Source organism: Solea solea, chromosome 11 (assembly GCF_958295425.1).
Source record: "Solea solea chromosome 11, fSolSol10.1, whole genome shotgun sequence".
NCBI lineage: Eukaryota > Metazoa > Chordata > Actinopteri > Pleuronectiformes > Soleidae > Solea > Solea solea.
Genome location: NC_081144.1, coordinates 21,318,615 through 21,344,229, shown reverse-complemented (window position 1 = coordinate 21,344,229; position 25,615 = coordinate 21,318,615). Strand labels below are relative to the sequence as shown.

Sequence of the window (25,615 nt, the reverse complement as noted above, 5' to 3'; positions counted from 1 at the left end):
GCAAAGCATTTTGTTGAGTTGCTGCACAGGAGGCGGGAGATGGGAAACGTCGAAGTATCCACCAAGGTACAGTCTGAGCAATACGAGTATGTCGTCCCTTTTATAGTCTTACATCTTGTATTTGTGCCGACAGGTTCACCATCTGCCACAAGACAGAGGTGATCAAGAACACCCTGAACCCAGTGTGGCAGCCCTTCACCATCCCTGTTCGAGCGCTCTGCAATGGAGACTATGACAGGTCAGAGAGCATTTTACACAGCTCTGCTCTGTATTCAGACGGAGAGTGAATCATAACTCATGCTGAGGTGATTAACCTCCTTCTAGGCACTGGATAATAAGTGGTGAAATGTCCAGGAATAGCACATATTATTTCTTTCTTTCCTTGATTAGTTGAAGTAGAAGAAACTCAAAAGGCCCAATGAGACATAGGCATTATTGTTGTGAGTGACATCACGTGTTGCTGGGGCGGTCAGAATAATGCCAGCAGTCGGTCATTGTGTCCCAGGGACCAGCACTGGTGTTATTGAGACTGACTCAGTTTTAACACCACACTTTCAAAGTCAGGTGTGACTGTGCTGAGCAGTTGTACGAATAGTTCTGCATGCAAAGTGTATCTGATCTCAATTTATCTTGTCATCTATTTTGGCTGTTTGAAGGATGCTTTTTGATGAAGTGATCTGAATGCAAGAAGCTAAAATAAAACTCTTTTTAACATAAAAAGTACTTTATTACTTTCTGTGTTCTGTGTCCACAGAGTTTCTAAGCTTTACCACTTGTGCATACATGGGGGTTTCGGTCAGCGTCGGTCTAGCGTTCCATGCATTACATAATCAATCTCACATTCCATTCCAGTTGTGGTGATTTCTTGCCAGTAGTTTCCCCAAATCGGTGTGTCCTTGGGTTGTACATGTGTAGGTACAAGTGCATTAACACATTACTGAGTAATATATTACTGTAATGTTATTACTTTATCCAGTTATGCTTAGTGTAAATTGTTACAATTCAATATCAATATATTGAATTGTAACAATATCATTATCAATAATATTACAATTTCTCAGCAAACTAGCTGAGTTTCTAGATTCCGGGTTTTTATTTGTCGTGTAGAGGCTACTTTATCTTATGATGACTTGTACACACAGCAGGTCCTGACAGGTCAGGGAGGGAGGTCTCAAGGAATTGCAGTAAAAGATACTGAGAGGCTGCCATGTTTGTGGTTCTGCAGTTTAACTGATAGTTTTTGCTTCAATGAAGGGGATTCAGTTCTATATAAGAAACTTGTTGAACATCACTTTTTGACCGACAAAACTACAATAGTAATCTAACGAGTGATTTAAATGAAAAAACCTTATGACAGTTCCTTAGCAACGTGACCAACAGTGTCACCAGACTTCACACAACTGCATGCAAGTGCTTTTTTGTTGTTGTCAACCAAATAACAGCACACCAACAGCTCGGACTGGAAAATGTTGTGTAACATTGAGCATGCGCTGTCGGTGTGTGTGGTCTATGTGCTCACTTACCTCCACATGGAATTCTTGCATTCTGCCGCAGATAATATGTGCTAATGAGGACATTAGTGTCACATGGACTGTAACAGATCTGCAGATTCATGGACACACAGAGTATGAATCCTCAGTGGAAACGTTCTTAAGTCAGACATCTCCGAAATATGCTTATTCATGGTTACAGAGAGTTGCATAAGAAGATCGATACCCTTCCTCATAGCATTGGACAGATTTTGGATATTCTCATATCACGATATGACATCTGTGATGTATTTTCCTCATTTTAAAAGCCGTTGCAGTAGTGATATCAAGGCATTTAGTCAGACATTATATTAATGATTTATGATGTTTGCTTTGAGACGTTCAGAAGGAGATGCACACTGTGTCATTGTCGATCTAGAGAAAACTTATATTTGGGTGCCAAGAGACGTACTATGTGAGGGTGGTGCAGAGGGTGAGGTGTGCAGTTGGAGTGACAGATGGGTTCAAGGTAAAGGTGAGATTACACAAGGCTCATAAAGCTCTGAGCCCCTTCGTGTTTGCAATGGTGATGGACAGGTTGACAGATGAGGTCAGGCGGGAGACTGTGTGGACTATGTTGTTTGCCGATGATACTGTAATCTGTAGTGAGAGTAGGGAATGGGTGGAAGAGAGCATGGAGACGTGGAGGTATGCACTGGAGAAAAGAGGAGTGGGAGCAAGACAGAACACCTGTGTGTGAAGGACAGTAAGACAGGTGGCGTGGTGACGACGCAAGGAGTAGAGGTCGTTAAAGTGGATGAGTTAAATACCTGGGGTCAACCATCCAACGCAATAAACAGGAGTGGTGTGAGTGCAAAAGTGAAAGGGTGAGACCTATATGATTTGGAGACAGCGGATTAAAAGACAGAAGGGAGTGACCATGATGGACGGGATTAGAGATGGGCATATTTGAAGGACAGCTCAGATGAAACAGTTTGGAGATAAATTAAGAGACTCAAGGTTGAGATTATATTGGACAAAGAATATTAAAGATGGAGCTACTGGGCAGGAGGAAAAGAGGAAGACCACAGAGAAGGTTCATGGATTGTTGTGAAGGAGGACATGAGGACAGTTGGTGTAACAGAAGAGGACACAAGGGAGAGGACAAGATGGAGGCAAAATGATTTGCTGTGGTGACCCCTAAAGGGAGAAGGCAAAAGATGGAGAAGATCACATCGATGATGATGAATTAAATACTGTGCATTGTATTTATGAGGCATTAAAATGCCAATGAAGTACACCCGATAACGTCTAAAATTATAGATAACACCTGTAGATTAGGTACAGATCATAACCATATTACTGTGTTTTTTATGGTAGATAGTTTATTTTTTTTCAGAGCACAATACTTGTATACAATGTATCATCACTGTCCTGTGAGAAGTGCAAACCTCTAAAAATAAAACTTTCCATGAGCTCGGGACTTAGCCTTAAAACAAGGAGTTATTATTTGGAAGCCACATCACCCATGCCCTACATCCTCATGCATTACTTCACTGATTCTTTCTTTCTTTCTTTTTCTCTTCATATTTCTTTTCTTTTCTCTTCCTAAATCCCATTGTACAGTGGAAACCAATGTCATTGTGTCCCACAGATATTAGGGGGGGTGGGCAGACTTCATAATTCAAAGTTCACCTAACAAGCAATAACTCCTACCCCAATAATTTTCTTCAGTGTAATTTTCTGCTGTGTAATTGCTCCGTGTTCCCATCGTGACGCCGTGAAAATAGTTTTTATTACCATGCAGAACCTCATGTTCTCATTTGACTGAGAGTTGTCGATGTGGCAAAGAGCAGAGCTTCAGAAATGAGATGTTATTTGTCTATTTCAGGACTGTGAAGATTGACGTCTATGACTGGGATCGAGATGGAAGGTAAAAAGTTAAAACCACTTACAATCTCCTGAGTCTTCCATTAGAACAAAATGTGCATTTTCTACATTGTGGGGGTAAAAAAGCATTAGCGTTCAGGCAGAGCCTTGGGAATGACAGGCACATGCATACAGAAATAGATGAGAATAGAGGCAACGACATGACAGTTTATCTTAGATTATGAAGCTGGTGTTTATTCTTGCCTGTCTGTGTGGGTGTTGTCTGCAGCCATGACTTCATCGGCGAGTTCACCACCAGCTACAGAGAGCTGTCTCGGGGGCAGAACCAATTCAATGTCTATGAGGTGAGAAATGAGATGGGGGTGGTTTGTTGTTGCTCACCACTTTCGTCATATGAAGACCTTGTAACATGTAATTGAGGTGATTTTGTTATTTTGACTTCAGCTGGCTTTGCAGAGGCTGGTAAATACCTGCAACCCTCATAAAGCTTGTGCAGCATTTTCTTGTTAAAATGAGGGACTGAAATAGAGGTAATACAACAACGGATAAATGTAGGGCCTCTGAAAGTGGTAGAAATGTCATCATTTCTCCTGTTACACCAGCATCCTACAGCTGAATGAGGTGTAAGCTGAATGTACTACCCATAAGTATATTCTAGGGCTGTCAAATGATAATTATTTTTTTAATCGTGGTTAAAGGCAGAAGTTAATCGCAGTCACGTTTTTTTTTGGATGTTTAAAATCATGTTAATTGGCAATTTACAACAGTTTTTAAGTCACAAAGTCACTCTCGTTAATCTATCGTGTTATTTCAAATCTAAAGAAGTGCAATAAGCCTGAAGTAACACAATGTAGCGTTAACACACGTGAACTGTAACGGGCAGCTTCATTTGTTTATTTGATGTACTTCCTGACTAAGGCCGTATCCACACGGAAAGGTGATGTAACATAAACAATGTTTTTCGTTGTGGTTTTGTAAAAGTTTCCTGTAAACATAGCATCGTTTCAGGAAATTTCTTCATCCACAAGAAACCCCCTGAAACGCCTCAAAATGCTGTAGTACATATGCCAGGCCTGCAAGTGGCGCTGTAACACTAGAGTACACCACAAGAGAAGAAGAAGACATCACAGAAGTAATCAAGTAATCACAGAAATGGAGGCTGGATGAACCAAGCCAGGGGAAAGAGAGTGAAATAAAGAAAGCAAATAAAAGTTAGCATAAAACAACTTGGTGACTTTGTCGCTACATTTAGCGACTTTACAAACCCCCACCAATTTTTTTTTTTTCAAAAAAGCAACTAGTGACAAATCTAGTGACTTTCTGGCACAACCCTAATTACTTTCTAAGACAGAAAGGGTCAGTTCTGCCACACGAGTGAGCTTCATCTAGTTCTATTTACTGCAGGCGAGACAAGAACGAGGTGCAGATGTGCAGTGCAGCTGACCATGTCTGACAATCGCTGATCTGTTCATTCAAATAAAAATAGGTTTTTGTTTTCTCCTTCCTTATTTTCCCATTCAGTTTCACTGTTAGTTTTTGTCTAAGTCTCTGAGGACAGGACGTGTTCTAGTTTTATCTAGCGTCTTTTCAGGCTGAGTTTAGTTACTTTTCATTGAATGTAGTTGGCAACACTGTCAAACAATCTCCAAACAACAGATTATGATGATGACAATGACGACGTCGAAGATAGGGACGGCGAATGCCAGCGCAAGAGGGAGGTTGGACTATGACATCATCGTTTCCACCAAGTAGCTTATTTGTCATACACAAAAATGCAAGGGTAGCGTTTCAAGACTTTCCCACTATGGGACCCATTATAAAAAAAAGTTTCCGTGTGGATAAAGCGCCAATGCGATGAATAACCTATGCGTATTCACCTACACTTTCCAAGTAGACAGGCCCTGAGTGATTCATCCACAGGTTTACCTTATATGGCTATGAACTGATAGCCATAATGTGTGTACACTATATGTGTATAATTCTTAAAGCAATTACATTTAGTTTTGTTTTGTTAAAATTAGCCTTTTACATGTACTTTAGGTAAGGGTCTTGCCATCTTGTGCTGCCATGTATCTACAGCAGCTCACACAAACTAACCAGCCAGAGTTTGTGGTCAGAAGTGGATGTTTACTTCACAAACAAAGCACAACATCCATTTTGTTGTGTGTTCTGTGGGCGACCGCAGTTCCTAACACCTGGGGGAAAGTTACTCGTGAGCAGAGGAGTCCTTGGTTTGTTATAGTCTTCAGTCTCTCCATTAGGTGTCACTAATTCTGACACACTTGACCTTTAACTCAAAGCAGACAACTGTGCAAAGCAACTGTTATTAACCACCAGTAGTTTAAACATTTGGAGGACAAGTAAACCTTAAGTAATTCCTCAACCTCAAAGAAAACAAATGCTACCAAGCTAACTGTTGTAGCATGAGCGTATAGTATAGCTGGTCAATGTTTGCTCAAATTACCACAAAATCAGAACCAAAACTTCAAAAATTCTGCAAACTTCCAACGCCCATGTCCAGATTTGTATATTAAGTATGTAATATTAAATGAAGTAAACATATTGAAACACTGAGAGCATTTCTTTCACTTATTGTTTTTCCATGATTATTTTTTGCTCGGTGCTTCTGTGCTGTGCTCGACTCGGGTAACGAGCATTTCTGACCGTTTCTGTGTTTTCGGTCTATTGAGTCTTTTCTTTCCTGACTTTATGTGTTACCTGCTTTCATGTATCTTGTTTTGATTCTCAGTTCTGACCTTTGTTGGCCTCACAGTCCAGCTAAGCCTTGGTGTTAAATCGTTAGGGAAAAAATAGCCTGTCCAGGTCATCTATCGTGTTTCCTCTCCAATTGACCACTATTTGAGTTCTACTCTTGCATTAACCATGAATGGTTATGACTGTTATTTTAATTAAAACTAGCCAGACTAAAATATTCTCTCGCAAAGTCTACATTCAATGATTTGTGTGTAGAAAAAATAATTAAACTGGTATATCTGCTATACGCCATCAAAACCATTGCTCCAAGCAAACTTGATTTCCATTGCAGCATTGTGAATAAATAAATCATCACAGTCAATATAAAAATTTTTTTTTTAAAGACTATGACAGTTGCATGGATGATTCGGTCCTTTAAGTCCATTTTCAAGCTTCATACTCTTTCTATACACACACACACACACAGCTAAACATAACATCCCTTCCAATTCATGGACTGATACTATTATCATGAATCTGCTGAATTATTCATGTTCATGATTAAACATCATTCTGGGATGTGAAGTGGTTTTACAAGTGCCCTCTCAATCTATAACTTCTCATCACTGGCAGGTTTTAAATCCCAAAAAGAAAGGCAAAAAGAAGAAATACATCAATTCTGGAACTGTGAGTACACCCACGTCTCCCATATCTGCCTGTCACTTCCTCTGTATTGATATTCATGGTTGTTTTCTACTTTATACCTTTATACTGTCGGCATCATAACCTCCTACATCTTCTTCTCTCTTACCGACTCTCTCACTGTCTGGCACCTGTTTGTCATTTTGTCTTCCTCGCTTCCTGGCACTCATCCTCTTTTACCCTCCCTCTTTGTTTATCACTCTCATGCGTATGTGTGTGTGTGTGCACCAGGTAACATTGCTGTCCTTCAAAGTGGAGTCCGAGTACACCTTTGTGGATTTCATCCGAGGAGGGTGAGTGGAATAATAATCAGCCATCCTCTGTCCTCTCAGTGAACATGAATAGCCACCGTTTTGGTTGTTTATATTTCAGTTTGTGAGCCTGTGTGTGTGTGTGTGTGTGAAGTTAAACGTCCCGGATTGCATCTTACCAAAAGCTGTTTTGCAAGCATCACGGTGAATTCCTGTCGGCTGTGAAAGACCCAGGTTTTTGGAGACATTTGGATTGATGAATCTCACATTTGAATACCTAATTTATTTAGTTCATTCCCTTTTAATAGCTGCTTCTATTTGCCTTACCTAATTAGACCCTGAAAAGTGGAATGCAGCTCCACCATACTAATTAGCCAGGGAACCAGTAATTATGTTTGAATTATACTGTGAGTGTGAGTGTGATGCTCTTTGTTGTTTTCCTCTTTGATTCCCACTTTATTTGACAGAACCCAGCTGAATTTCACAGTGGCTATAGACTTCACTGCATCTAACGGTAAGTCACTGACTTTGTTGTTGCTTTTGTGCATATAATATAACGCTACAACTCTACACTGGCTCCCAGCCATTGCATCACAACACCAATATGCCCTAACCCTTACAAACAGAAATCAATCTCGACACGAGGCCTTCACATCTTGAAGAGTAACTGCCAGTGATGAATCAGATGTTTTACACAACCAACAGTAAAGGGAATTTGACAGTTTAAAATGTTAGATGAAATAGTATTTGCTATACAAAGACCATTGGCCTGTATGGGTTTATTCATTTGTTCAATTGTAAAACTACAAATTTAGTCTGTCACTAAGCCACTTTAGTCCATTATTGTACTCATATCTGTTCATGATTGGTGGAGGATGGACATGAAAGAACACCACAGTCAGTACCCTTCAGTAGATATTCTACAAAGAGTGAAGTTATTTGAATGTGTAGAAAAGATGGTTTGAAAATACTCAAAATATAATTTGGTATAAAATATTATTCTTGAGTTTTTGTGCAAATCACTTGTATGTGTACAGCATATATCACAGTACATGGCTATCAATGTTGGCTGGGTAAATGATTAGTTTCCCCATTCAATGCAATAGCACTGAGGTAAGAAGTAGTGTATTGTTTCCAAGGTTGGAGTCAAGCATTAAGATTACCCAACTGTTTACTTTTGCATTGTAACTGTGACAAATTTCCTAATTTCACAAATCTGAGGGTTACATTTTTATGTGGTGCCACTTTTTGGCACCACATAAAACAGTGGTGCCACTGTTTCTAACCTTTACTGTTTAGAAACAGAGGTTTGTAAACCACTCACTCTCCCACACCAAACTCTATAGAGAAAATCAATGTTTCTAGCTCCAGGGGGCAAAAGGGGTTCTGGTCTACTGCCTCTCTTGGCAAGGTTGTGTCCCTTTAGTAAATCTGAACAAGGTGTTTTTGTGACTTTTTCAAACACCAAAGTCACAAAATAACACATTTGAACTCAGTGGTAAAGGCAGCAGTGGATCAATAATGCCTGTTTGCTGTGATATTAAATCACTGCTTTCCTCTATGGAGTTTGGTGCGAGGAGTGAGTTGTTTACAAAATAAAACAATCTTTGGTTTCTAGCTGGAAAAGGCTGTCCCACAGTGAAATAAAGCTGTGAAATAATACACATTTGCGTGTGTAGATTTTCTCATGGGAGTTTTTCTACGGTTCAAATCTGTTTTCCCTGGTTCTCAGAGATGGTGGCGTGCACAACCATAATTCCCCCTTTCCGTTTTGGAAATAACATGACCTTTTTATGACAGGTACACTTATGCATATGATGGCGGCTGTTCTGAATATATTCAGGCTCTTTTCGTTTTTGTTACATGTTGAAAAATGCAGTCAACATTGTGTGTAAGGTGTGCGGGGCACGGTGAATGTATTTTGCAGGCATTCTTGTGGCACAGTTTGAAGTTAAATGGGATTGGGAGAATGCATTACCGCTGCTGCAGGTGTGTTTGGAGCAGGTATCTATTGTGGCTAATCAAATCAGCACCCCAACCCCCACCCCGTGCCTTTCATACCCTTTAAAGGAAGGACACTTTTATAACAGAAGAGGGTCCAGACACGTTTAATCCCAAGGGGATAAAAGGACAACAACACTCAGGCATGTTTAAATTACATGTTGTAATTCTGTTTATATGAGTCTTTTTTCTCTCTTCTGCAATTACCACATATTGCAGCCACAATTTCTCACATTGTTCATCACACCCATAGCCTCGGTGTATACTGCAATTAAAATGGAAATGCTCTGCTACTTTGGGAGAACACCCACAGGAAAACAGGAGATAAAGTGTATGGTGTCATCCTGGCGTTAGACATCTTCTCTTTTACTTACGGTTACATATTTGGTGCATTTTCTGTAAAGTTTGTCAACCCACCAAAAAATGTGTTTCTGACCAACTTGCCACATTTAATTAAAAAAAAGTTGTGATAATTGAGTTAATAAAAAATTCATGTAAAATTCAGCAACATTGTGTCCACTGGAGGAGCTGAACACACACACACACACACATACGGCCTGTATGTGTGTGTGTGTGTTCAGCTCCTCCACTACTTTCTTTAGTGCGGACCAAAGTCTGTAAGCACCACCATCTGTACATAATATGAACATAAACGTACCAGTTCTGCTCAACAAACATGTAGAGAAGTGACCTTCATCTGCTTTGGTCCCGCCTAAAGCGTGAATGTAAATCTTTGTCTGATGGAGGAGCTCTGCCCTTCCTAATACATTGCCACACACACACATACTGGTTTATTGGCTTATAAGTGGGGACCAAAGTCTGTCAACGTTGTCAATGTTTGTATTTTAATTGTAGCTGAACATCCTGTAACACAGTCCTGCGCTCTGTCTCCCTCTTTCTCGATCAGTGGTACTGCTATTTTTTTTAGAAATGAATCATTACCATGCCAAATTTCCACTGCCGATACAGTGTATTTCGCAGGTGAAAACCAAAGTGTGCAATCATTGATTTCACCGTGTCACGTGTGTCTTCCAAGGAAACCCATCCCAGCCCACTTCACTCCACTACATGAGTCCTTACCAGATGAATGCATATGCCATGGCTCTGAAAGCTGTGGGTGAGATTATCCAGGACTACGACAGCGACAAGCTCTTTCCCGCCTATGGTTTCGGAGCTAAGCTGCCCCCTGATGGCAAAATCTCCCATGCATTCCCACTGGTGAGACACACACACACACACACACACATACACATACAGAGACACCTCCACAGTTTACTCTAAGCAGGGTGTGGTGTGGACCAGGAGTTGTTGCTGTGACAGCAGCTGGTCACACAAGTTGAGAGGTTGGCTCATCTTCCTGCCAGCGGGAATCTCCCAGCATCTTCCACACATCCTCCTGAGGGATGAGGGGAACCAGTCACAAACTGCTGGATGCTGAGCTGAAGTGATGCCAACTCTGTGCATGTGTTACCAAAGTTGCTATCATATCTGACCCGGATCAGTTTAGTGAGTGAGTCAGAAGGAGCCGAATCTTGAAAAGGAACCGGTTATTACAGCTCTACTTTTTAAGGTGAACAAAAATGGCAAGTGGCTCATGTTAATAAAGCAAATGGTCCCAAACGTTTTCCCTAAAGCTACATTTGTGATTAGCTTCTTGCAGCTCGGTAGCTCAGAACAGCTGATGATGAAATCCCAGAACATCCCATCTAACAACATTATGACCTTCTTCCTCATTTATATCGTGAAGTAAAGCAAATATTAAATAATTATTTGAAGAAAAAAACAGGAAAAATATGCACCCCCATTTATGCTGAGAAGATATGGCCATGAATGTATATTAGTTTGTAATTAGTATTATCACAATAACTGTCGGATAATTTAAGCAGTTGAAGTGGATTTCAATTTAATATCTCAAAGTGTGTTAGCACACTGCCGAAACATTCTAAGTTTTGTTATGTCGCTATTGAGTGTTATTGTGGGCCTAACAGTGTAATCTCGTCAATGTCAAAGTCAGGTAATGAACCTGTTTGTTGTGCTGCTTGTATTTAATGAATGTGTTGTGCTGTCTGTTACAGGGAGGAGAAAGTGACAATCCAAACTGTGTAGGAATAGAGGGCGTTCTCGAGGCCTATTTCCAGAGTCTGAGGACGGTGCAGCTCTACGGTCCCACTAACTTTGCACCTGTTATTAATAAAGTGGCAAAGTAAGTTTTAAAGTCCATGGAATTTTGGAACTTGCAGAAGGGAACAGAACGGTTTAACTTGTTTTCTTTTTTTGTCCTTAAAACAAGTCATTTAGTGTGTGAAATTATAGTACATTTTGAAGATCCCCCAAAGAATGGGACATCAAGTAAATTTGGTCTAGTGCCAATATTTTTCTGGTCCAAAACATCATATCAAACCACTTTTTTTTCTCTACTAATCTTTTGCCTTCTAATCCAACAATTAAAGATTGTACAAAAATGGCACATTTAAGAGATGGGTTGGTTTAAAGTCGCTTGTAAACTAGACTTCGTGCCCTACTGACCTTTGTCTCAGTTAATCTTTTGTGAGAATAAAGGCGTAAATAAAAGTAAATAAAAAATAATAATAATATAAACATGATAGGACGTGTGCAGTGACTCAGTAGTGAAGAGTGTGTATTAGTGTAGAACAACTGTTTTAGAACACAGTGCTTTTGAATTTAGGGGTTTCATATGTGTGTTTTATTGAAAAAAAGGTGAAATTACAAACGGATAACGATAAACAGTGGGAAAACTGAATGTATGTCATCAAACCTTACAGATAAAAATGAATAACTACGTTGCAGTATCTTTCATACAAAGGGGACACAGGCAAAATGGCAATGTGGAATACTTTACCCACTGTCAAATAATAAAATGTTACTTTAATATTCCTGCAAATACAGTAAAACTTTACACGAGGGAGCGCACAACTGAAAAATGTTTCCTCTGGCTAAAACATTGAGGGATGGTGCTACAATTTCACACCATAATTTATTTACACAGACTCTGTGTTCCCTCTACTTTTCATTTGGAGCAACATTTTGTCTTATTCCAGTTCAGAGTCTGTTTGTAGCACCTTTTTCTGTCCTTTCTCTTCTCTCCTGTCTCCCTGCTCCACTGCATGTAAGGGCACACACACACACACACACACACACACACTGAGATCTGATGGGGTGGAGTGACTGTGTTAAATGTCTCTCAAAGCTAAATACGGACTAACTTCAACATGAAAACCAGGTTAAAAATATCAGCATTTGTAAACACGCTGCCACTCATCATGAACCAGGTAGCAGAGCAGAGGCTGCAGCTCTGAAACACCGCTGCACATCCTGCTGTGTTTAATTGCAGACGTCACTTTGACCTGTCTGAGCTTTCGGAGAGGAAGTTCTCCTCCTCGACTCTGCAACATAACACCGCAGATTTAGAAGTTTCTCCTCAGATCCTGTAGAACTCAGAACTAGACTGAAATCAAAGCTGCAACATGTGACACGGGAGGAACCGTCAGTCTCCAAAATAATGTTTATTTTAACCCTTTGTGCTCACACGGCCCATATTTGTGCCACAGGTGCTCCCATGGGAATAATACACAACTCCTTATATGGGCATCCTGAAGGTGTGTGTTTAAGTCACATATTCAGGCTTTAAAAAATGTGTGTGTGTGTGTGTGTGGGGGGGGGGTTCATCTTCTTATGAGTTGTTGAGTCAAAGGTATGATTTATTTTATATTGCATTTTTCGTCGTGATATAAAGTAGCAGTTATTGTGATATTAAGTAGCAGTTATTGTGTGTGGGTTATAAGTGAACTTTGAACTGTGCCGTATCTCCAAGTTTCACTTAATTCAGTCCAATTTTAGACATTCTGAGTACTTTTTTTGCTCAGGTGTGTTTATATAGTTTGTGAACATGCCTAGGTTGTGCCGAAAAAAAGCATATAAGACACTCTATGTTGCACATTCTTGTAACTTCTGTATATGCTGTACTTTTTCACATCGTAATGGAAAAAAGCAGCCGGAATGCTTTGTGTTCTAAGGGTTAAATAAACTCACAAATTGTCACATTAAGTGATTTACTTTTTTTAATAAAATGAATTATTGAATATTCATGCCCTAGTAAAGGTTCAGACTTCTATGTGATAACCCAGAGGAGAGAGTTTTGTGTGAGACCAACAGACAGGTATGTTTTGTGTGTACCTTCGTAATCTGGTGTACAGACAGGGTCCTAATGCAGGTGTGTGTGTGTGCACATTTCACAGCTGTGCCGCAGAGATTACAGATGGCTCTCAGTACTTTGTCCTGTTGATGATCACAGATGGAGTGATATCAGACATGGTCCAGACAAAAGAGGCTGTGGTCAATGTGAGTCCAAACACACACACACACACACACACACACACACACACTTCTCCTCTGCTGCTCATGTGCATCTTAACATCCTGTTTTCTTCAGATATTTTTTTTTTTTACAGCAATGATGCTTTCTTTGAATTGTGGATGAGAGCAGCTCCGGATCCTGTGATCAGTTATAAAAATAACTTGCCCTCATTCACTTTATTGAGAGGTCAAAAGCTGTTTCACAAACACATCTGATTAATGTTTAACAGGTTTACATAGTTCTGAGTGATTTCTCTCCATCTCTCTCCAAATTGCCTGAATGTTTCAAACAACCTTACCTATCAGATTAAATAACGATTATAAAAAAAAATGTAAATTTGATCCTATTTCATTATATCATTTATTAATCTTTCCTGTTGTTTCCTGCACAGGCTGCGTCGCTCCCGATGTCTATAATCATTGTAGGTGTTGGTCCTGCTGAGTTTGATGGTGAGTGGTTCATTTTTGTAATAGGTCTGTGTGTGAGTGAGGAAACATGACGGATGAAGGTCACACTCAGCGACAAAAACAAACAATCTATTTATGGTCTTGCTCAGTGGGTGCCTCAATAATTTAGGGGCGTCTGAAATAACAATTATTATTATTATTATTATCATCGATAAATAAAGTGGAACATGAAAGTGTATGTTATGCTTTCTGATCAAGTTGCCAAAAGATGTACAGGGTAAAAAGTATAGGCCCAAGCACTGAGCCCTGTGGAACTCCATAATTAGCGTAATTATAAAGTTACCCCTTTCCGTCCACCATGTTTCTTTTCACCCCAACCAGTTGAGGAAGATGGCTGCTCATCTTTAAGTCTGACTCTGTCAGAGAAATATTCCTGTTAAAGGGGAGTTGTTTTCACCTGTGGAGAATAACATGGGAGAAGATGAGTGAGTGAGTGATGCCTAGTGCTTGCTCATTGTGTGAGCTGTTGGGTTTTTCTTCTCTCTATAATACTGGAAGTTTTCTGCCTTATGATGTACAGTGCCAGTGTCCAGTTTGACCAACTTCTTTGGCCCAAATATCAAATTATGCGCTGAAAGTGCTCACTGCTCCAAAAAGCTGACATATTTTCATCTCAGTGCGACGCGGAGAGACGGGGGCACTGCAACGGATGCATGTCATGACTGTGTCACTACAGCATTGCTTTGCTCCATAGAATATAATGTGGTTGTGTAACAAGTGTAATCAACACACTGTTGTGTTTCATAGCCTGTGATCCATTCATTGAGTTGAGTAAGTCAGGATGTCAGGAAGATATTTGCCCTGTATAGGGATGGACAGTTAGTTTGTTTAATGAATTAAGTGGTATTAATGGTTGAGGGCAATTTCTGTGATTTCTCTTTTATCTCTGCTGCCTGTAAACACGCTGCAGAAGCATGGGCTTCTGTAGTTCATCTTGGAGCAGCACTACAGCCAATCCTCTGTGTGCTCACGTTTGTATTGTAATGTAAACAGAATGCATTAAGGTCAATAACTTAGATAGACATAGTATAGGTCCTGAAAAGAAGAAAGAATTAATTTGAAAAAGCTACTTTGGAATTTGACTCTTAGCTTTGAGAAAATGAGGAAACAGCTGGATCATGATTGGCTCTTCATATAAACAAGTACCGGTTCCCCTTCTTGGGGGAGTAACTGGAGAAAGTCAATAAAGGCAATTGTGGATGCACATTACAGCCCACTGATGAGTTAATGACTTTTCAGTGGGGACTTTTTACTTGATTTCTGGGAGTTTTAAACACAGTCTGTCCTGGTGTTTGTCCTCATATTGTCTTTTCCCTGACCTTTTTTGACCTCACCTGGTGCTCGACAGCCTTCCTGAGGCAGTTTCCACACATCCAGACTGTTTCTGTTTTGTTTGTCAGAGTGAGTGCAGATGCCGGATGTACACTGCTGTGCAAGTGCTGTCTCTGAACACCTCTCAGACAAACATTTCCATCAGAGCACAATTTGGGAGCGAGCACGTCCTTCTATATTTGGCCACGGTCGAAATGGCTGTCTGAGAGCGTTCCCGGTAAATGCACTGCACAGCATTCCCCACCAGTTGCCAGAATTATTTTCATTTTCTGACCTGCAGTGTAACTGTACATCTTTTTTGCTCCAGAAGGAATGACATTTTTGGTGCATAAAGCATTGAAACCCCTTCCCCGCTGAATATCTTACTTCCATGCTGAGCTCCACCTGAGCAATTACATTAGTAAAAAAATAAAAAGGAACATCCTGTACCTCGGTTTTATTCTCCTGAGGTGGTTTAAAGTATTCAGCCACACTCTCTGTGTTACTTTCTGCCCTTTACAGCGATGGAGGAGCTGGATGGAGACGAGGTGCGAGTGTCCTCCAGAGGACGTCTTGCAGAGAGAGACATTGTTCAGGTACTCGTCATAATTCTGTACAACTTTGCAGGTTAGGAGGGGGCACTTTTCCTGTCAATGGCAGCAGCATGGGGTGAAAGTATTCCCCAGAGGATGATGGATTACTTTACTCAAACATGCACTCTGGGAAATGCCTCAGACAATATACAGTACAACACTCATCTTCAGTTCAAATACGCAATCATCTGGGACAAAGGGGTTCATTTTGATCCAGATTTTCATCAATACTGCAATATATTTTATGATTTTATAGAGATTTTTTCTACTAGTAAAATATGTGCCTCCATGTCCATGATTAACCAAAGACAAGTAAGTGAAAGAAAAAAAAACTCTCACTTCCAACTATTATGATAAGCTTTACAGTCATTTTCAATAACAAAGAAATTTAAAATTCTTATGAAATGTGAAATGTTGCAGATTATCTTATTTATTATATAAATGTGGTGTTAATCATTCATAATGTAAATATACTGGATGAAAAGATATTTAAAAAAAGTGGCTTCATAGAGAAAAAGCATCTCCTTCTCCTTGAATCATTTTCCTTATCATTTTGAGCGGCTCTTTCTTTAGCAGTGAGTTCTTTGAAAGTAAAATAAGTGGTTATCCCATCAGGAACAGATCTGGCAACAGAAAAGAGCAGGGCAAATAAATAGGGGGCAAATACAGCGCAATGGCCTCTGACAAGTGCATTATTTTCTGTACAGTCGTGGAAAAGTGGACAGTCCTCTCGCAGAGCTTCAGAAGTGCTGATGAGTGTTGAGTGAGTGTTTACCGTGATAAATACAGTGTGAGGTATAGAAGATGGCAAACGTGTAATAACAGTATGATACTGACTATATATGTGGTTCTATAATGTCAGCATTGATATAAGCTTAGAGAAAAAGGTTTTCATGCATATGCAGCAATTGAACGCCACTGGTTGTCAGGCGAGGTTTCATGCTGGTTGAGTGTGCGCCGCGTAAAGGCTGCGGCGTGTCTCTCTTTTCGCGTAGACACACGCGTAATGAGAACGTTCACACTGGTTGTGCGTTTTGGGGAATGGATTTTTTTTTTACACGAGCCCGTACTCAATTTCACTGCAAAGCTCAACTGTGAAAATTATCTTTCTTCACAGTTTCAGCATTTATATCTGTTGCATTTAACATGTCACACACTAAACACTTTTTCAGAGCACTGTAGCTTTTCTGTTTTCTGTTTTATCATGAAATATGTGCAATATCAACAGATCTGCAGCTTCATACTGAATAATCCTGGCATTTAATTGAGTACAGAGGAGTATTGAGAGGGTTTAAACGTATGTTTTGTGAGTCTCAAATATAGCAGAAGCTGCACAGAAGCTCTCTGGCAGGTGAGCATGGGGAAAAGTGGAGCTTCGTCATTCAATCTGGATTTCAGCTAAGTAAATGGAAATATGCCGTATGATGGTATCTTTCAAAGATGCCATCATATGGCATGGTTTAATGCATTCATTTGGCACCCGTGCTGTTTGTTAAGTAGCACATGACACATCTATCTACATAAATGCTTGAATTTGTCTGTAGCTTACGTGTTATATATGTATATATACAATTATTCTGAATCCCCCCCCCCCCCCCCCTCCATTATTTCAGACAGATTTTTCTCAAATTACATCTCGGTGTCTGTGTTTGGACAGGTAACCTGATTCCTTCATTATCACTTATGCAAAGTAGTCGAGGTCAGAGTGATAGATTTGGTGCATTCATTCCTTATACTAAAAATAATACTTAAAAGTGTGTGTGCCTCAGGAGTGTCTTTGGTGTTATTTCTTTTTATAGTTTTTTATATTTTTATATTTCAATTTGTATAATTGGACACAATAAATACTTTGTTAATCTCTATACGATCAAATCTTAACCAAAAAAATGCAGTCTGACATAAAGCAACCCTCTTTAACTCGAGTTTGAGGAGAGAAAACTTCACTCAAATTCACAAATGTTATTAAGCCCGAGGTTAGTGCAACAGCTGAGCTCAACAGATGGTGCATATAATTTACTGCAGGTGGGAAACGCAGTCTGAAATAATTTGTGACCCTCTTTACCTTTAGTTTGAAGAGAGGAAACCTGTTCAAATTCACAAATGTTATTAAGCATGGTTAGATATAGTGCAAAATCTGAAGTTATAGCAGGTATCGCCCCTATAACTTTAATTTAAAGGAGATTGAACTTGTTTGAATTCAAAAATGTTATTAAACTTGGTCCGATTTATACACATATAAGAGGTAAGTGCAATAAATGAGCTTTACAGATGGGGACGCAATTTATAGCAGGAGGGAAACATAGTCTGAAATAAGGTTTCTTCTTCCTATAAAATGTTTTGGTCTAGTGATGATCACTAGCTGGGAGATTTAGAATAAAACATTACGATATATAAAGATGATTTATATTTAGTAACTAAGTCGGCTCCTTATTTCCAATGAAGGACAATCTTATAAGACATTTTGGACAATGCTATGTCTCCAGCTTCTTGAGGAAGACGCTTTTCTATTCCAACATAATTGCGCCCCAGTGCACAAAGCAAGCGTTGTAAAGACATGGTTTGATGAGTTTGGTGTGGAAGAACTTGACTGGCCCGCACAGAGCCTTGACCTCAACCCCATCAAGCACCTTTGGAATGAACTGGAACAGAGATTGTGAGCCAGGCCTTCTTGTCCAACATCAGTGCCTGACCTCATAAATGCTCTACAGAATGAATGGGCACAAATCCCTATAGAAATGCTTCAAAATCTTGAGGAAGGTTTTCTAAGCAGTGTGAAAGCTGTTTTAAGCTGCAAAAGGGGGAGGGACCAACTCCATATAAAAGTCCTGTATATGAATATGTCATTACAGTCCCTGTTGGTGTAATGGACAGTGAACTGTAGTTTAAAGCAGCTTTGCGTGGTCATCAAGAGTAGAAAAGTGCTATATGAATACAGACCATTAATACTCGACATGATGTTCATTCATTCATTCATTCATTCATCGTTTACCACGTTATCCTCCACATGAGGGTCAATTTCAGATGACATAGGGTTCCACACAGAGACAAACAACCATTCACCTTGGGTTTTTGCTGCATATAGGCAACAGCCTCTATAAAAAAATATAAGACGTTGTCTGTTAAAAACAAAGCATTAAACTATTTATATGCTGGTGTTTTTTATTTACTTAGCTGAAATCCAAACTTAATATCATAGCTTCACTTTCCTTGAATGCACATCCAGGGGATACGACTCTCTCTGCCTGACGCCGTGATTAACTGTACACACATCCAGTTAAAAAAACAAAAACTCGGGCATAGAGTTGAGCACAATTTTCAGACCACAAACAAAACAAAAGTTCAGTAGAGACGGTCTAGCTCCTTTATGGCTCGTATTAATATCTCCATCCCAGATATTTCACATCAATGTTCACCCTGTTCTCCTTGGCCTTTTTTGCCAAGGAATTAGCTCTCTTTGTAAATAAATCTGGAGAGTCACCTTCACTTGAACACTTTGACTCACTTTCTGCCTCCACTGAGTGGCTTATCGTGTTGTGTCTATCGCTGTGTTCATGTGGAACTCATTATCATGACATACACAGTTAACAGAAACGTGAGTAGTCCTCCACTATATTTGTACACAGGTTATATTTGTTTTCTGATGTTTTGTGAGGCAGTAGTTGGATCCGCCGTACTTGTTCTGGTTACCCTTTCCAGAAGGGAGTATTGAGCTGAAAGGATCAGCCAGTAAAAATCTGGACAGTTGCGTATTGCACCTTTAAACGGTTTGACCTTTTATCCTGTGTCAGTGAAAAGCAATTATTCATTAAATAGTGCACATATGCCATTGAGCTGCACCAGGTTAATAGCTGGATCATCTTTTGCGCACGCTTTAAAGTTGTATTGATGTTGCAATTAAGTCTCCCCAGCATGGTTCGTTAACTAATCACATTTGCAGGGCACACAGAAATCTTTTAATCACCTCCCTCTGCATGTTCATGCCTTTATCTGTTGTTATCGATTCATTCAGATCGCTGCCTTCACTGCAGCCGCGCTCTCATCAGTTCACAGTTAATGTATGTAGCATGAGCTGGTCTGCAGTTGTCTTGAAACCTCCTGTGTGGCTTGCACTTTGCTTTATTTACATGTGAGTGAATGTTGATTGTGTGAATAGGCACAACTATGGAAACCAAGAGCTTCCATGGTCACTACTTTATATTTTTTCAGTCTGTTATTTTGACATCATGGTATAGGCAATCCGTTATCACGGCATAACGGTCCATTATCCATTATAATAAGAAGATAAATGAGGGCGTTATCCCAACAGAACAACGCTCATTTTCTCGTGATAACAAGATAACAAAAAATGTCTTTCAGTGATGAGTACCAGCAGCAGCAGCATCTAAGCTTTGACACCTGCCAGTAGCTGAAAATGTTGGAATAAACAAAACGGAGATAATGCAAGAAGAAGAACACACGGAAAAAAATATAGTAGCAACCATGGCGGCTCTCGGCTTCTGTTAGCAGTAACTATCTATGTAAGTTACAGCTGTTAAACTCCATAAGTCTTGTAATGTCAGTATCCCCATCTAAATTTAGAAACATTGGGTTTTTGGTTTTACAAGGGAACAGCTTGTTACAGCGTCTCTCACACATGTACTGTTCCTCCTGGTATAAAAGTCTCTCCATCATGGTAACACCTCCGGGAAGCTATTTCAGACTAACAAGAGCAGGCTCCTGTCTAAATGAATGCTAGAGAACCATACTTAAGTAGAATCAGCAGTCAAAAAAGTTTGAAAAAATATCTGTGACTTTGCACTTAAATAAGGTCTAAAACACCTTTCTTTGTGAGTCACAGACCTCTATTGTGGCTCAATTCAGACACTAAGTACCTTCAGCTCTCCACTCTCTTCTTTTGATCCACTTTGGCTCCTCCCATCAAATCAAAGTACTTGAACAAATCCTGTCTATAAGCTTGGTGTCCTCCTCTTCCATCCATCTTTCACAAATCACTTGAAGCTGATGTGAACCTCAGTGCTACAACATGATTTGTAGATATACTTCCCGGTTGTCCATTCTCTCTCTCTCTCTCTTCAAAGTCACTTGCCAAATTCAATTTGATGTAAAAGTCATGAAACAATCAAACTAAAGATTTTCACTACACTCCCAACAAAGCAAAAGTAAAGCTGTCACGACAAGTGTGTTGCACAGGTTGGAATACAAAGAGATTGAATGCTATTGCTACAGTATTGTGCAAAGATTTATTTTACCATGCATTACAATTATTTCACAATCAATGTTTGACCCTTACATACACATGCTGTTTACATGTAAACTCAGCTTCTCAGATGTGCATCGGAACAATGGCGTGTTCGTAGGGTCGCACTGTGGTGCCTTTTAGTCACATCATTCTAAATCAAACATCAATGATCACAGAGTTTGACGGAATTTTGCACAGCCCTGTAATAGTACTGTAGTGAATCTGTTCTTCTGTTTGTTAAATGTTTTGCACATAGAAAAACTAAACTGTTTACTAGTCCTTGAACTAGAGAATCTGCTTGCAGGTGCTGTTTAGAACAAGCAGCTGCATATGCTCCTATTTTTTATTTTGTTTTTGTGGCTCCACAGAGAATCGTGCAGAGTCTAAGAAATGTCCTCAAGCAATGGCACTTGAGCATTAGTCAGGACTGAGGACGTAAACTCCAACCATTTTCAGACATAAATTCACTGCCATTTCCAGAGTTTGCCATTCACACAGGAGAAAAGCAGCAGAGATTGTCTGAGTCAGACGTGTTTACGACAGCTGGAGAATGTCGAGCACAATAAGGCGAAGGGTGACGTTTCACTTCAGCATGCCGGAAGCATAACTTGTACCAGTCTCTATCACTAATTCCTCAGTTTTTCCATTATGGTAAATTGAATATTCTATTAGAATACATCTAAATGTCAGGCAGAACATCTTAGAAAGGTCCTCGTCATTATGAGAGATATTTTTACCATCAGGTTATAGACATATCAACTCTTATTCAATAATCTTTGTGCTTTTATATAGTACAGTGTTTTTGGTATTTATTCCTATATAAACTGGGAATCTATAGCATAGCTATTCATTTATGTATAGCCATGACAAAACAGGGATTACACAAGAGTCACAGCCCAATGTCTTGTACAGTGGGAGGCATCCAAACTCATTATAAAAGGTCAATTTTATGAGGGGATTCACTATAAGAAGAGGACGTGAAGGTCATGTTGGTCATTAATTAAAGTGTGTCAGTGAAGCAGACTATAAGGGAAACGACAATTCTCAGCTTCTTTTATTGAAACACAGACAAAAACCACAGCATGTAACATTAGGACTGCAACAATTATTCGATTAATTGTTAATTAACCGATCGGTTTGAGTGTTTGTTTGGTTTTTCAATCATCAAAACGAGTTTTCTGAATTTTCAGCTTCTTAAATATGAATAATTTTGTTTTGTGAACAAAACAAGACATTCCAGGAAATCATCATTTCCAGGTTCCAAGTACTTCATTAATCGAGAAAATACTCAACAGAAGAATAGATTATGAAAATAATTGTTACCTGCAACCCTACTGTACTTAAAATACACAAATAAATAGATTTTATAAACAAAACTGGAAACTGTTTTTTTCCCCTTTGCTTCCAGTTTGTTCCATTCAGAGACTACATTGACAGATCTGGCAACCAAGTCCTCAGCATGGCCCGGCTGGCTAAAGACGTCCTTGCCGAGATCCCCGACCAGCTGCTCTCCTTTATGAAAACCCGAGGAATTGAACCTCGACCGGCCCTTTCCAACTCGCCGTTACCTGGGCTTCACCAGCATATCTGACACCGGCGCTCATCTCTGACTCTCACTTCCTCCACTCCTCGTCTGTGCTCACTCTCCATACCATTATTTGTCACTTTGGCGAGGCAGAGGGATCGACCCGTGACTCCCCCCTCCCCCCCCCACCCCCTCTTGTCCTATCACCGCTGAAGCTGAACACGCACATCAAAACAGACACAGCGGGCGCTCATCCCTGACCCACCTGCTGTTGTTCCTCATCTTCTCTTCCCTCTCTACAGCATCGCGGCCGATTTTCTCTGTGTAAAAACCAGTGAGACTGAACCACGGACGCCCTTTTTACGGAGCTTAACTTCTTCAATTAATTTCCCTCACCAGACTCACAAAGGGTTCTCACATGTGTCCTTGTCCTCAGAAATGTTAACACTTCACTCATTTGGTCCAAGTCCTTGAAAGTGCAAGATGGAAAACTTAATTGAAGCAGAGCCCTCGAGGAGCGATATCTTAGATCGATTGCTTTTGGGCTATTTTTTTTGGCAACAGCTGGACTGTAATTCATTTCAATAAGTGGTCACTGTTTCTCTCTCTCACTCTCTCTCTCTCTCTCTCATTATCATCAAGTTGTGCCAAATTTCTCCAAACTGAAACTGATGGAGCCAAGCAACAGATGAAACAGAGAGGGGGAGGCGATGCAGGGAGACTCACAGGGTTACTCATGTGGATGTTGTTCAGAGGATCTAGTGTGGAGGCTGTGGTACACGTTCATTATTAACACACACACACACACACCCACTTTGCCCAGCGTGTGCTGAGGCCGGGTGCACCCCCCCCCTCCCCCATCCTCACCCCCCCGCTGTTAGAGAAATGCCAGTCTCTCCGGCTGTCCTGCAGAGAGAGGTGGACGAGAAGGAAGGATACAGGGAAGAAAGGTGGGAGGAGGGTAAAGCTCGCAGTAAAATGGAAGAAATTGTTAAGGGCACGATGGGAGGGATAGAAAGTCAAACACTAGTGTGGAGGAACGACAGTGTGATAGACAAGGTCAGAGGAAAGCGGTCAGGGATTTGTTTGACGACCAGACACAGATGGTGAACATCAAAGATGTTGTCACGCTGTCTTTAGTTTAGTTAAACTAACCTTTGAGTTCACCTTGTTTTTTTGGGGATTGGAAATCACACACACACACTTGTCCAAAAAAGCAATACACCCGATGCCCAGTGTAAAGTGTACATGTCCAACCCCCCCCCCCCTCCAACCCCTGCCATGACGTGACATTTTATTCCCAGGCAGCGCAGGCTGCAGACGCGTGTACAAAGTGGGCAAAGTCTGCCACCTAGTGTCCATTGCCGTGTAGAGCAGGATATCCTTATTATGCATGACACCTATTACTCAGCTCTCTCAGTACAAACGCATGACCTGATACAACTCAACCTAACTATCACAATACAACAAATGACAGAGAATCGTGCCGATTGAAAAAAATAAAAATAAAAATCATAACTACACATGGTGTGTTCTTAGGAGCTGAGGTGTGTCATGTTTCCAAGACATTTGGTTAATATCAATGTAATGGTAGTGGTTTATAGGGTTGCATATGCTGTTTAATGTTATGTGTAAGCATATTCCTATTTTTTTTATAAACTTGTACTATAGTTTGCATGTTGGAAAAATGTCTGTTCCAGTGCTAAAAGTTGTTGGTGTCTGACAAAGAAATAGACGTCTATCTAAAGAAAATCTATATGCATTTTACTGTACAGTCACTGTACATGTCGGTTTGTGGGATTTCAGAGCAAACTTGTGTGTGCGATGTCCTGCAGAAACCTTGTATATTTGGTGTGTAAAGCTTCGGAACGCCCTCACTGAGACCCGCGTATTTTTGATATTCTGCAACGATGTGTGACCTGTTCTCAAGGAAATAAAATCCAGGCATGTGTGGTCTCTGCAAGACAGCTGCATATGATGTTATTCAGAGGGCATGTTCGCCTGTAATGTAGTTTTTGGTACAAGAGCAATTTTGTCTCTCTCTCTCTCTCTCTGTGATATTGTTGCGTGAACATGTCTATATTCAGCATAGTCAGCATAGTCGTTTTGGGGGAAAAAAAAGAAAAGAATTACATTGTACACATGCAGTATATAGTGAAGTACACGCTGACATGTTTCCCAGCTTTAAAAGCCTTTTGAATTTGTGTCACAAATGATAAACCTGTGTTGTCTGTTGACGTTTTTTATGAAATGTCCAAATAAGATGAATGAATGAGCTTTCATTCCAAACAGAGTTGTTTCGACAAATGCTGTGTTTTGATATAGCACATCGCTACGTTTGTGTTTCGTTATTTCTCCTCTAGATGATGAACTTCATTACAATGTTACCAAAACACAAAGCCGAGTGTTCTCGTCATTGAGTGCTGTTTGAGTGGCACACAGCGGTATTACCGTGTTGCTGCTGGTGGGTTTCATAATCAAAATGGTAGACTGATTAAAAGACAGCAGAGATTTTATAACAATTTATGTAAAAAGATTCTAAATGGATTCAAAAGTCTTTTATCTTCAACATTGTTTCAGTATTGATTGTGATAGCCTGTTTCATTTCAGAAGACCTTACAATATAATAAAAAATAAAGGCTTTCTGTGTGTCATGCCCTTAGATAACTTTTTCAGTTTATACCCGGGATACCCTTTTTTTCTTGGCTTTATTTGTGTCTATTTTGCCCTTTTCTAAATAGGAAAGCTACCTAATGTTGAAAAACACATTTACCCTGATTTCATGGCAACAGAACTTTTCTCAAAGTAGAATTTTTAATCAAAAACATTGTCTCATGAATCATGAGATTCTGGAAGATTCACACCTTTACTTTTTACATTGTTTTTCTTCTTGAGAAAATGCGTGGTTTTATCACTAAAGTAGCTGTAAACTTACAACAGAAAAGTATATATTTTTGGTCTTGGTTTAAAGATTATAGGTAAAAAAAAGAAAAGAATCACAGGTGTAAATAATCAAAACTAATGATGGCCAGTGTTCCAAATCCACTGCATCTGTTCTCTCTGTGCACGCTGCCTCACTGTCACAGTGTCCTGACCGTT

General features: G+C 39.9%; 1 protein-coding gene across 1 annotated transcript in view; it reads left to right on the top strand.

Moving 5' to 3' along the window:
* Positions 1 to 23,775, top strand: part of LOC131469226 (copine-9-like) — a 77,264-nt gene extending 53,489 nt beyond the window's left edge. Inside the window, exons 9-20 of the mRNA XM_058644181.1 lie at positions 134 to 238; positions 3,361 to 3,402; positions 3,628 to 3,703; positions 6,687 to 6,740; positions 6,987 to 7,048; positions 7,474 to 7,520; positions 10,044 to 10,225; positions 11,083 to 11,210; positions 13,264 to 13,366; positions 13,773 to 13,830; positions 15,682 to 15,755; positions 22,400 to 23,775. Of these exons, the coding sequence (XP_058500164.1) occupies positions 134 to 238; positions 3,361 to 3,402; positions 3,628 to 3,703; positions 6,687 to 6,740; positions 6,987 to 7,048; positions 7,474 to 7,520; positions 10,044 to 10,225; positions 11,083 to 11,210; positions 13,264 to 13,366; positions 13,773 to 13,830; positions 15,682 to 15,755; positions 22,400 to 22,582 (1,114 nt within the window). The 3' untranslated portion in view covers positions 22,583 to 23,775. The remainder of the gene's footprint in view (positions 1 to 133; positions 239 to 3,360; positions 3,403 to 3,627; positions 3,704 to 6,686; positions 6,741 to 6,986; positions 7,049 to 7,473; positions 7,521 to 10,043; positions 10,226 to 11,082; positions 11,211 to 13,263; positions 13,367 to 13,772; positions 13,831 to 15,681; positions 15,756 to 22,399) is intronic.
* The last annotated feature ends 1,840 nt before the right edge of the window (positions 23,776 to 25,615 follow it).